The sequence below is a fragment of the Jatropha curcas genome, chromosome 10 (assembly GCF_041381405.1).
Source record: "Jatropha curcas cultivar XTBG-Jc1 chromosome 10, XTBG_Jcur_1.0, whole genome shotgun sequence".
Classification (NCBI taxonomy): domain Eukaryota; kingdom Viridiplantae; phylum Streptophyta; class Magnoliopsida; order Malpighiales; family Euphorbiaceae; genus Jatropha; species Jatropha curcas.
The window spans coordinates 21,083,147-21,096,581 of record NC_143160.1 but is presented as its reverse complement, the minus strand read 5'-3'; the positions used below and the strand labels follow the sequence as shown (position 1 = coordinate 21,096,581).

The 13,435-nt window shown below is 35.0% G+C and overlaps 2 protein-coding genes across 5 annotated transcripts; one reads left to right on the top strand and one right to left on the bottom strand.

The window, feature by feature from the left end:
- Positions 1-2,270: 2,270 nt before the first annotated feature.
- Positions 2,271-2,654, top strand: LOC149493251 (uncharacterized). Its single transcript, XM_089715449.1, has one exon. The coding sequence runs from the start codon at positions 2,271-2,273 to the stop codon at positions 2,652-2,654; it is 384 nt and encodes a 127-aa protein (XP_089571575.1).
- Positions 2,655-8,550: 5,896 nt separating this feature from the next.
- On the bottom strand, positions 8,551-12,424 carry LOC105645480 (O-fucosyltransferase family protein). 4 transcript variants are annotated; one of them, XR_002285679.3, is made up of 3 exons: positions 11,823-12,422; positions 9,831-11,423; positions 8,551-8,885 (listed from the first exon to the last, which is right to left on the bottom strand). XR_002285679.3 is itself a non-coding variant. In XM_012231085.4 (3 exons), the coding sequence occupies exon 2, from the start codon at positions 11,290-11,292 to the stop codon at positions 9,949-9,951; it is 1,344 nt and encodes a 447-aa protein (XP_012086475.1). In that variant the 5' UTR covers positions 11,293-11,423; positions 11,823-12,424; the 3' UTR covers positions 8,551-8,885; positions 9,905-9,948. The 4 variants fall into 4 exon arrangements, 3 of the variants coding, with proteins under 3 accessions (XP_012086475.1, XP_020539475.1, XP_012086474.1); XM_012231085.4 differs by having other exon boundaries at positions 9,905-11,423; positions 11,823-12,424; XM_020683816.3 differs by lacking the exon at positions 8,551-8,885 and adding an exon at positions 8,982-9,295 and having other exon boundaries at positions 9,905-11,423; positions 11,823-12,424.
- Positions 12,425-13,435: the final 1,011 nt, after the last annotated feature.

Below are 13,435 nucleotides of genomic sequence, written 5' to 3'. Positions count from 1 at the left end.
ACTTGGCCGCAACCAGCATGGTATGGCCTCCTTTATCGAGTATCCAATTGCTGAACCTCCATTTGATATCAGATTCAAACTGACAGATGAAGAGTGAGAGGAGTTGGAGGATGCCATATGGTTGGCGAGAATAAGAGGTGAACTAAGGGACCCTCCGATGCACCCACATTTCAAAACCCTTAATGGCTACTTTATTAAAGAGAGTGAATTTGAGCCTTATTATTTCTTTCAAGAACCTTAGTATTGTCCTCTAATCAAAAGACTAATCCATGGTTTTGAACTTCTTTTTGATGTCAAGTTCCATATAGAAGATCGTGAGCCTCTTTTCAAGCTCCAAACAGACTGGGAGGACAACATGGATATATCCCTCTTTGACCTATGCACGATTACCAATCAAGTGGAAGAAAACCCCAAAAATCTCATCCAGCCTATCCAAGGACCCCTTCAGAACTAGTACTTAGAGGAGCGCATAGAGCAGTTTACCCATCTTTCAACTGAACTTGAGTCTGAGTCATAAGTAGAACCTGAGTCAGAGTCTTATTCAGAGTCCTCTGAGTCTTCTGTGTCTTCCTTGTCTTCTGTCTCTGAGTTAGGGGATCTTTTTGTTGAACTGAATGTAGATTCTGACCATAGCACTTTTATCACTAAAGTTTCAGTTTTCTTGTTACCCTCTCTCTACCCTGAATGAGATTGCTGGCAAAATGGAAAATGGAAAAAAAAAGAAATAAAAATAACAAAAGAACAAATAAACATTGGCACAGAAAATGAACCAAAACATACATTTGTTGTGCATGAATGTAATTGTAAACAGGAGTTGACAGAGCTCATCAGACAGTATTCATATTGCTTCGCATGGTCAACTAGCGATATGACTGGCATATACCCTGACATTGTAATTCATAAGATTCCCATATATAGTCACATAAGACTAGTAAAGTAGAAGCTCCAAAGGCAGAAACTGGAGAGTTCCCTCAGAATTAGGGAAGCAACAGCCAAGTTATTGGAAAACAACTTTGTTGAAGCCATTGATTAAGCGACGTGGCTAGCCAACATAATACCGGTGCCTAAGAAAGATGGAAGATAAGAATTTGCATCGACTACCAGGATTTGAACAAGGCATGTCCCAAGGATGATTTCCCCTTACCTCATATTGACATGCTTGTTGACAGAATGGCAGTATCTAGTATGATTTCGATCATAGATTTATATGCAGGGTATAATCATATACCAGTCAATCCATTGAATAAGCCAAAGACTTCATTCATCACTGAATGGGGTACCTTTTGTTACAGAATGATGCCATTTGGGTTGAAGAATGCCGGTGTCACCTACCAGAGGATGGCTACCATAATCTTCCATGACCTGATGCACATGAACATAGAAGTGTATGTTGATGACATGGTTATCCACACCAGGGGCGGACCAAGTCACCTAATTGCCCTCGAATAATTCTTCTCCAGGCTCCGCCAATATAATCTGAAACCTAATCTTGCTATTTGTCTCTTCGGAGCTCCATCTAGTATCTTAGAGATTGAGATTGAGATTGATCCATCAAAATCTAAAGCCATCTTAGAGATACATCCTCCCAAGACAGAAACGGAGATTTGGCGGTTCTAAGGCCGCCTCAATACATCAATTGATTCATTTCATAGTTAGTAGAAACCTGTGGATCGATCTTTAAGAAACTGAGAAAGGATGCCCCAAAGACTTGGGATGACCAGTGCTAGAAAGCCTTTGAACATATCAAAGCATATTTACTCATTCCTCTGGTTCTTCAGCCTCCAAGGCCCTAAAAGCCAGATTCTGACCTGATCTCTCTAATCCACCCCATCCTAGACAACTTATGCTGCGTCATAGACCTGAATGATGTACTTAAGGAAATTAACGCAATCACCTAGAGCGGGAGACAATACCCATATCCTCCTCCTAAAGCTCTACCCAACCCACCCACCCTAGCCAAAGACATGCCTACTTATAGCTCTCGACCACAACCTGAAACCCTTGTCTTGGAGCAGCTGAAGAAGACCAAGGCCAACGTCTCCATTTGGGGGTTAATCTAGTCCTCCTTTGTGCATCGCCAAGCCTTGGTGAAAGCAATGAGTTAGTGTTAGACTTCCACTGACATAACTCTTGAGGCATTGGTGGCATTAATCACAAGAAACCCCCTTGCACTAGCCCTCTACTTTGCTAACCATGAGATCTCGGCTGGAGGAGGGGATCACAATCATGCTTTGTACATTACATTCCAAGCCAGGGGTAAGACAATACCTATGGTTTTGGTAGATAATGGGTCATCTCTAAATGTCTGCCCCATGAAAGTAGCCAGTTGCCTAGGGTTAACTGCTGAAGACTTTATGCCATCTGACCAGATTGTAAGGGCATATGATAACACTAGGCGAGAAGTTTTGGGCATGGCCAATCCAGAGGCCACAATCAGGCCGGCAGTCATGACTATTCCCTTCCAAGTGGTAGATGTTCCAACATGCTTTAATCTCCTTTTAGGAAGGCCATGTATCCATAAGGCTAAAGTAGTAGCCTCCTCTTTACACCAAAAACTGAAGTTCCCCGATAAGAATGCCATGGCAACAATTAAAGGGGACTTGGCTGGGAAATCTCAAATCTCTTCCTTGGCTCCACTTCTAGATCCAACCTGAGATAGTAGTCTATCCTCTATCCGGCTTCTCCTTCGATTCAGTCCAGTTTATCGAGGCAGAACTGGGTAAAGAGATTTTTCCAATGGACTTTGATCCCTACAATAACCCATAGGTAGCTAACATGATGAGAGTCGTGTGTTATTTTTCAGGAATGGTGCTTGGCCAAAACCAATAGGGTATGACCTCCTTAACTGAATCTCCAATTGCTGAACCTTCCTTTGGCCTTGGATTCAAACCGATAGATGAAGAACGAGAGGAGTTAGAAAACGCTAAACAGATAACAAGAAAAAGAGGTGAAATAAGGAACCCTCCAATGCACCCATATTTCAAAACCCTCAATGGCTACTTTATCAAAGAAGGGGAATCTGAGCCTTATTATTTCTTTCAAGAACCTTAGTATTGCCCTCTAAACAAAAGACTAATCCCTGGTTTTGAACTTCTATTTGATGTCAGGCTCTCAGTAGAAGACCCTGAGCCTCTTTTCAAGCTCCAAACAGACTAGGAGGATAGCATGGAGACATCTCTTTTTGACTTGTGCATCATTACCGATCGAGTGCAAGCAGACATCTCTTTAGAACTGGTACTTGTAGGAGTGCGTAGAGCAGTCCATATTTCTCCTATCTGAACCTGAGTCTGAGTCACAAGCAGAACCTAAGTCAGAGTCCTGTTTAGAGTCTAATTCAGAATCCTTTGAGTCTTCTAAGTCTTCTTTGTCTTCTCTTTCTGAACTATGAGACCTTTTTGTTGAACTAAATGTAGATGCTGACCATGACACTTTTATTACTAATAAAAAACTTCACTTTTTCTTGTTACTCTCTCTCTAACCTGAATGAGATTGCCGGCAAAACGGAAGATGAAAAAGAAAAAGAGATAAAAATAACAAAAGAACAAATAAATATTAGCATAGAAAATGGACCAAAACAAACATTTGTTGAGCATGAATGTGATTATAAATAGGAGTTGATAGAGCTCATCAAGTAGTATTCAGATTGCTTTGCATGGACAGCTAGTGACATGACCGATATAGACCCTAGCATTGCCATTCACAAGATCCCCATATATGATCACATCAAACCAGTTAAGCAGAAGCTCCATCTTATCTTTAATGGTGGTCCCCACTTCATAAACTTATGCAAACTCAATCAGTGGCGTATAATACAACTTCTCATGGAAAACTTGCAAAGTCCCCTTATAAAGATCTTGATTTGCTCCTTGGTATCCAGATGATTTTTCATTTATGTGACATTGGCTCTCTATCGAGCCATATAATCTGTAAAGGTCTCGTCTTGTTTTTGCATAGTTGCTTCTAAATCTCTCAAATTAACACTCACTTGGAGATTATAAGCGCATTCTTTGAGGAAAACCGTGGTAAGCTCATTCCAATCTCTTCTTGCTCTCTTCTCAAGATTGTAATACCAAGTTTGGGCAGACCCCATTAAGGACATTGGGAACATCTTTAAAACTTCCCTTGACTGTAGACCCGCCAGTTCCATGATAGACTTGTACTGCATAAGGTGCACCTTCGGGTCACCACTACCATCATACTTCACCACTTTTGGCATTTTGTAAGTCACGAGGGTAGCTTGTTTCAACTCTAGCTCCTCGTCATCATCATCATCTAGGTCAACATATTGGTCCATCCCCTTGGACTTCATGAACACTGCAGTTTCTCGAGCTTCTTATCTAGCTTTTCAAATTTTTCTGAGATGACTGGCTTTGACTTAATCTTCTTGGCAGACATCTTCTTAAGAAACTCATCATCTTGCCAAGTGTCATCAACATGCTCCATTTTTTCAGACTCATTCTTAGCCTCTTCATTATCTTAATTACCATTTCCTCTTTTCCCTTATCAGATCTCATGAACTTCTCAACACTAGCTGCCACTATTTTCTCAATCATGTTTTCCATTTTAGATAGAGAAACACTGGTCTCGACCATTTTATCAGTAGAAGCAGAAGCTAAACTTGGCAAATCTGTTCGAACTAAAGAAGACTTAATCTCAAAGCGGAAGCCGATAGACTAGAAGAAGCTGAACTAGGTAAATCAGAGGGGTTTGAAGGTTCTTCAACTCTAATCAACCGACTGTTTGTCCTCAACCAACTGATTGCTTTCAGTGCTTTCTCTCTTTGTGGTGCTATCTTGACTGCAGAAAATGACTGTTAGAAAACACGACGTGATGCATGCTTATGAATGGCATACAATAATGCGATCATACAATCACATTCATGATGCAACTAATGCTATATTCCCTTAGGAGAAAGGCTCTTGAAAACTATTAGGAGCAAAATGAGCCTTATTTCACAGCTAAATATTCATAATGATTTACTGCTTATACTTTTATTTTTCATATCCCTTTCTTTTTGCCTCAAACATAATATTATTTGAGCAAGGTCCTTTATTTATATACGTTTGAGACCTTTGTCTTTGCTTTGGCATTCAAAATATCTGGCTCAAAAATAGACTCTTTCATTACTTCTTCGAAAGTGAAAATTTTGCATTAACAGTTCTTTCTGAGGCCCTAACTAAATATTCACAATTTTTTAATCTCAAAGCCTAAAAGGTTTGATATGGCTTCGCTTCCTCTAGAGTGAAGTAACCAATTTCCATAAGGTGGTTGGCGATATTGTGCATGAGAGTGAATCTCACCTCTGCACCTTGGAAGAGAGTCATGGCTTCAAGTTGCGCTTCTTTTATTTCAAACAAGAGTTGATGAGCCTCTTCTAATTGGTCTTCCTTCATCGGAGTTGGAATCAAAGGAGCTTCCCTCTTAGACATTTGGGCCTTGGCCTTACAATCACTATTGGAAAGACTTTTAGCATGTTTTGCCTCCAACACTTCTCTTAAATCTTTCACCCTTTGCCTCTTTGATCTTCGAGATCAAGCCATGATGGAATACACCTAGATGGCCACAAGAAAACAAGTTAAATGATGCATGGATGAGGCACGACACATTCATAACAATTATATACAAAAAAAGGGGGGGAAAGGGAGTAAGTAAATGCATGACCTCCACCCTTATATCACCCACACACGATTCAAGGTACTATCTTTTTTTAAACCCTAGGACATTTAGGTTGGGCCCATAAACCATCATGGGGTTTTTGGACCAATGCTCTTGCATTTATTGAATGAATGCAACAAAGAAATACTATTAAGGTAAACCCAAAGGAAGGAACTAGAGTCAATTACATGAGCTTAGGTCAGGTTTATTAAGTCTTGGGTTCCATAAGCGAGAATTGGTTATTTCCTCCCATTTGCTTTGGGTCTAAGCATAATGGTGATAACGAATTGTGCAAATTCTTTTGATATACCAAATAGTACTTGACTTATGGATGGTGTATATTAGTGATAGATCCAAATAGTCGAGTAGAGTGAGAGGATCATGACTCCTAATATCACTTTTAGGGTTTAGGGCAGAAAGGAGATAAAGAAGAGAATAAATGCATGAATGACATTTATAAGTACAAAAATTAAACTCAATTTAAAGTTAATACCATTATTAAAGATTGTGAATAAGTGGACAACTTTTGGAGTCAACTCTCTTATTCAAACCCAAAATCGAAAACCAGAGACTCTGGGTTCGATCCCCAGTGGAGTCGCCAGGCTGAGGATGTCGAATTTTTCCCAAAAGATTGGAAAGAATCGAATCGAATGGTCTTAATTTATTTTGTTTAATGAAAATGATTTTCTTTTATTAAACCCATTTAATCCTCAGAAAAAAGGTTCTCTTACTTTGGTAAGAGTTTTATTTTGGAGTCGCCACCCTTATTAGGGAAAATTCTCGAATCAACAAATTATTTGGAATCGACTAATCCAGTTTTAAACTAGAGATAGGGTCCGGGAGTTTGGTAGGAAATGGGAAGGTGTTAGGCACCCATTTCGTCCGGCTAAGCCGACCTCCTAGTTGTCCATTAATTCACAATAATTTAATAATGCAATTAACTAATAAATTGAGATGTAAAACCTTTCATGCATTTTTGGAAAAGATGCCAACATACATTCAAACTGTCACGCCCTGACTCTGAAACACAGGAAAAACGAGGAGTTACATTCCAGTTTCGGTTCCTTAAAGGTTCCAAAACCGACGATTCCGGTCGGTTCAGGACGGTTCCGACAGATTCCAGACGGTTCCAACCGGAACTGAAACCGTCGGTTCCGAGTGGTTTAGGGAACCACCGGTTCACGATTCCAAAACTGGTGGAACCGAAACTGAACCACTTCTAATTCCCAGTGGTTCGAAACCAACGGTTCTGGTTCCGAAACCGGATTTTGGCCACCCCTACTTTGAAGAATAGTTATTGCGTTTAGAACTGCTTCATAAAGCTTAAGTAAATTTAGAAAGACTCTGTGAAGAATAGTTATTACGTTTAAAACTACTTTACAAAGTTTAAGCAAAATTAGAAAATTGATTATAACTCATATTATGATTTATACTGAATATAAAAGAACATATTAGAACTTTGTATAATCACAGTAAAAAAAATCTAGAGTTCTAATGTTCCATGGAGATAAAGCTTATGCACGTTTGGAAACAGAAACTCATTAATAACTTTGCATTTCTAAAAAGATTAACAATTGTGTAAACAGAATATAATCAAGCAGAATTTCAGAAAATAAAAGAAGATAAACACAGAGATTTATAGTGGTTCGTCACTAACTCGCCTACATCCACTTCCCAAGACATCATCTTGAGATCCTCCACTATGTTATCTTTTTTCAAGGATAAGAAACAAACCAACTTTACAAGGAAATAGATCAACACCTAGATCTAACTTTTGTCCCACTAGATTTCTAAAATTTCTAGTCAACTTTTACCCTTTCTGTTTTGCAGAGAATAGAAAACTCACATCAAGATATTAGAATCTTACACACAGAGAAAATCGCATGATAACCTTTTAATACATAGCTTTTCACATAAGTTATTACTCAAAAGTTTTTCATTTAAAAGTCTCTAGCCTATAATAGATTACAAAAATCTACATAGACATAGAGAAACACGATTATAAGCATAGGAAGAACAGAAAACAGATTTTGAAAACAAAAATAAAGTTCAAAACTGTTCTTCAAAAATAGTTGTTACCAGTTTTCTTTTCTCTTAAAAAAATATCTCTTGAAGCAAATAGATGAAAAGAAAAAATACTCTTATAAAAACCTCACGTTTACAAAAGAAGAAAACGTTTTTATAAAAGGAATTAAAAATCTCGTTTAAGATTTTGCTTTTAAAGAGTATTTTGACTTTCCGAAAATAAAAAGATATGAATCTTTTACAAATACTCAATTAGTAGTTACCAAAAATATTTAAGCCAAAATCTTTTCACTTAGGTAAGTGGAATTAAAAAAATAAATATTTGACTTTTCTTTTTAATGTAATTTCAAGAATATCTCAAAATGATTTTGAGAGAGAGAAAAATAGATTTTGTGCTTATAAAGAAATATTCTCTTTATACTATAATATATCTTAAGATACTATCCACTAGACAAATTTTCAATAATCTTCATAGTATTCAAAGAATCTTGAATCGTAGAAATTTACCTCTTCAACAATTTTCATATTAAAAATCTGTATAAAATAACTTTAATACGTACAAGAATATTAAATTTATTTATTTTGCATAATCATCAAAATCTGAAGATAAAATTGATCCTTAAACCAACAATCATATAATTTCAGTTTATTACATTTTTATTAATTGAACCTCAATTCTTATTTCAACAAAAGATATTTTTACTAATTGAACTTCAATTCTTATTTCAACAAAAGATATCCTCCTGGAATTATTAAATATTTATTAAAAAATTAATTTAAAAATAAGAATAATTCACTATTCAATGTGAAACTAATAAAGTTGAAAACGATAATAAAGTATCGACAGTTGATTCAATTTTAGCTCGTTCATCAAAATCATAATACGATCAAGCCATTCATTAAAGTCAATCAATCATCTTTTAACTCCAAAAAAAGTTAATCAATCATCTAAAAGTAGAAACAGTGGGCCACCAGAATTTGCTTTTCCGCCCGACAATGAAACAAGAAGAGAACATAATTCTTCGACTGTTTTACACTTATTTGGCAAGAAAAAAAAAGAAAAATAAAATAAAGGATGAGGAATTGTCAATTTTTTCTCCTCTCCAATTTGAATAGAACGCATTGGTTCAGATAAAAAATATCTTTAATATTTTCCTCCACTCTCCCAAACAATACAAAATACCTTTCTCTGCATATTTTCCTCCCTTCAAAAAAAAAAAAAAAAAAAAATTACTCCCATCAAAACAAAGGCTTAGGGTCAGTGTACCAACCTTGAATGCCGAAAAAAAAAAAAAAAAAAAAAAAAAAAAAAAAAAAAAAAAAGCAGAAAGTAGAAATCAAAGATCGTGCCAGACAAAAACTTTGACAAAATTCAATAGACATAATCAAATTATACTAAAAGCAACAAGAGAACCAAATATCAGCTTTCTTTGTTCCCCACATAACAAGAGACTATAGAATGAAGCCATTCCGCACCCGTAAGATAACTCAAGAGTGTGTGTTTCTCAGTACCAGAATTGCTGTAGAACTATATTTTTGGGATAGGACATTACAATGGCTTCATAACATAAATTCCTCAGAAAGAAGCTGATAATGAGTTAATAGTAATCATCCTCTGAACATAATACAAGAATATAAATCATTATAAGTTCAAAAAGAACAAAAAGATAATATAATTCATTATGCTAATTACTTGCTAATGTACACAAATAATTTGTGAGTTTTGACTTAGTGGTACGATTAGGAGCTGCGAGTTGTAAGTTTGAACCCTAGTTGAAAACAATTTAACCAAGAACTATATATATCATGATGTGAGCTTTTTATGAATAAAATGCTCTTCTTGCCTTTTCTGTTGCTCACCAAACAGAGTATCCAGGCCAAAAGGATATGTAACCCTAACACAACAGTCCATTGGTAACAAAAACTTATTTTGGATTCCTAATGTTCTTAAGAAATCAAAGTTCAAAGAAACAATGTATGCGACGTCCAAAAATCTCAATAAATAGAGGTATTAATAGGACACTCTGTATTAGGGAAAGATTACTACAAAGAAAGGAACCATGATATTCATTATCTAGATAATTAAGTGCAGAAAAAATCAATGAAATTATATAAAATTTAGGCAAAAAGTATAAAAAAGAAAACTCTACCTATTTTGAAATTCTATATTCTCAACTCCGTTTGCAAAAAATAAAGCCATCAATCTATACGAGTTGATTTTCACCTTAGAATTCATCAATTTTCCAAATTGTACAGGCCGTAAATTCTTTAGCAAGAGATGATATTAGTACCATAACTGATTGCTTTAAGACTTGAATCAGACATATTTGTCATCCATCTTTGAGGGCCTCCAGTTGATTCTCCTAATATATTATATGCATAAGAAGGCCATCTCACATCCGGTCCACAAGAGCTTGTGACACCCATTCTAATCATCTTTTGTGTTCTCTCAAGAGCAATGAGACTTGAAAATGTAGAGAAACTGTTCCCAACAAATACATCAGCCCTTAAGCACACTTCGTAATCTATGGCTGACTGAATGAGGTACGGGTACTTCTTGTAAATCCCATCAACACCGAGTTTTTTCTTCTCGAATGGATGCAAACCATCTTTCCAACCAGTTAGTATGGAAGGATCTTCAAGAAGACTATCAGCAACAGCAAGATAAACGACAATAGGACTTTTCAAGCCTGCAATTTTCCCTACTCGCTCCATAATCTCCTGCTTGCTACTACAAATTTGGCTTATCCTTGATCTTTGTTCTAAGTTTTTACAATGTATCATCCAATCTATCTCTATTCTCATATGAACAGCTACATATGGCACTGGCATTGATGGAGAATCATCTGACTCGAAACCACTTTGAGTAGAATCAACATTTCTTCTCATTTCTCTTCCTATTTCTCTTATCTTTGACACAACTTTAGATGCTTCTTCCGATATCTCTTCAACCAAAACCAAGCATTCAAAGACTCGAGCATAGTCCTTAACTGGCCAATGATCATGCCAAAGAAATGGATTTTTCCCAACTATTCGAATTACCTCATATCCATCATATGGGTTCTTGCTAAATTGTTTCAATTGATCGAAATCTCTCTCTACTGTCCATTTCCTTCCACTTCCCTTTTGAAGCTCATACACTGTTGTTTTGTTACTAAGATCTGAATAGTCACCCAACTGCACAAACCCATTACAGAGTGAATTAAACCTCTCAAATTGAAACACTTTATCAAAGGAAATAGGCTGCAATCGGTCTAGTTCCTTGTAGATCAGCGAAGCACTTAAGCTAGGCATTAAAAGAGTTCGGTTCAGCAACCTAGCAGTGAGACAAGCTCTTGCAAATGCTATCTTTTGATTATTTAATCCCCAGACTATCTGAGGAACCTCCAAAAACTTTTCCTTTCGAATTACATAATCGGATTCTAATGACAAAGAACCGCTATGAATCGAATCATGGCTGTTTTGACCAATTCTACCATAACCAGAGAAAGAAGGCAACAGTATAGCTCTGAGAAAGAGTAAAGTAACAACCAAAACAAGACATTTGCATGTTGCAGAATTCAAATTCCTTCCAAAGTATCTTTGATGCTTACAACTAGGAAGCAAGTCCATTAAGGTTCAGGAAATTATAGAATCAAAATTCTCTCATCGGTAACATTCTTAGTTGAATCAGAATAATTACCACAAACCCTTCCAATGATAGAAATCATTTTCATATGAATCTTCCCATTACATATAAAAATCTACAAGACCAAAATAAGGAAATAAAATCAGAACAAGAAATAGAAGTTTTAGGCCAGATAACATACATGCACCTCATTTGATAGAATTAGACACAGAATTTATGAATAATACAGTTAACTAAAAGTGGATTAGATATGGAGTTGTTAATTGCTTTCCATACATATATTCCCACTCTCAGTTTGAATTTCAAGAATCAAGAGTTCAACTAAGAAAAAATCTATAAAATAAAAAGATAGAATTCAAACTTAAAAAAGAAAGTTAAACACCAAAATCCTTATTAGAAAAGAAAAAACAGATAATCCAAAAACAATGAATGAAATGCAAGGTAATGAGAACCTGGAGAAGAGAGACATGCAAAAGTCAAAAAGAAGGTTTGAGTAACGTAAAAGTCGTCTCACCTTAGAGATTTGAATCCCAGGCACTTGAAATCCTCAACAAACAATCTTTGTTTTCTAAATCCAAATTCGTTCAAAACATAAGAATTAAATCAAAATTCTGAAGAAAACCCAGAAAGCAAAAGAGAAAAAAGAGCCAAGAAGAAGAGGAAGAGACGATGGTGGCGATGATCATGCATTAATAGGAAGAATCAAGAAAAGCCTCAATTCACTTCTAGCAAAAGGAAACAAATCAAAGTCATGACAACTAACAACCCAATAAAAAATAATAAACAAATATTAAAGAAACCGTGACCCTTTTGTTTAATTTCTTTAGAAAACCAAGAATATATATAAAAAAAAAAAAGAACACAAATATTGAATATATAAGTTTATACAGAAAGAATGTTTCAAAGAAAATACTATTTATTTAAAAGGAAAAAAAAAGTAGAGGAATCTGCTGTTACATCTGATGGACAAACGCAAAAAAAAGATCCAAAAGGGCAGTGAAAGGGACACAGAGATCAGTACAAGTACAGAGAAGATCACGGCCTTTAGTTATGAGATTCGGAAATGTCAAAAATTGGTAAAGTTAAAAGTTATAAATTTCGCATATTTTTATTTTTCTATTTAAAGATTAAACAACACAAGCACAAACATTGATAAAAACAAAATAAATAAATAAAAGAAAAGAAAAGGGGTCATCTTTTACAGCTGGGAGACGTGACGTGGTGGATGGTTGCAGGTGGGTAAATTTCGTAGCATAGCACGCATATGATGCCTTGTGACTATGGGTTGGCATTTTTCTATGGTCATTACCAATAATGCCCTTCCATTCTCTATAGCTTATTCTAAATGGTTTCTTTCGGTTTCGATCTTGGTCAATGTTTAATTTTTTAAGACCGCTGATACAGCTCGCAGTGATCAGCCCATTAAAAAAAGTAGTCACATTTTACTAATTTATTATTTTTATTTTGAACTGTCTTAAAAATATTTATAAAGTTTTTAAATTTATATATTTAAGTAATTATATTTTTTATAATAATTTTTAAATTAAGGATTTTTATTAATGTCTTAATGAGTTAAGGGCAAAAGAAGGCGATCAGACCATTAAAAAAGTACTTTCTCAGTCTCATTTTATTTGTTTGTTATTTTTATTTTGAATGTCTCAGTTAATATTATATAATTTGATATACGATTAATATAACTTTTGAAACAATAATATTTTATATTTTTTTAACTATCCAATAAGTATGTAATCGATATAATTTTATAAGTTAAGGTCCTTAATAGGTCAAACAAAATGTTTAACAAGTTCAATTTTATAAGTTAAAGTGTTTAATAGATCAAATAAAAAGTTAAGAGTGACACAAAATTTTTTATGAAAAGTAAAGGTAAATTTATTTGCAAATAAATTATATATGAATTCATTTATTAACAAATAATGCATATATATATATATATATATATATATATATATATCCATATTAATTGACATTTGGTTAGCTAATCCTACTTAAATAAGGATTTTAATTATATTTATATTACATTTGAGTGCATCAACCTCATAAAAATAGACGACATTAAGCCCATAAAGACGAAGAAAGCTTAAATTTCTTTCATTTTATAGTTGCATT

What these genes read in the sequence shown, in the direction of transcription:
- LOC149493251 (XM_089715449.1), top strand. Translation starts at nt 2,271, where the DNA reads ATGGTTTTGGTAGATAATGGGTCATCTCTAAATGTCTGCCCCATGAAA.
- LOC105645480 (XM_012231085.4), bottom strand. Translation starts at nt 11,292, where the DNA reads ATGGACTTGCTTCCTAGTTGTAAGCATCAAAGATACTTTGGAAGGAAT.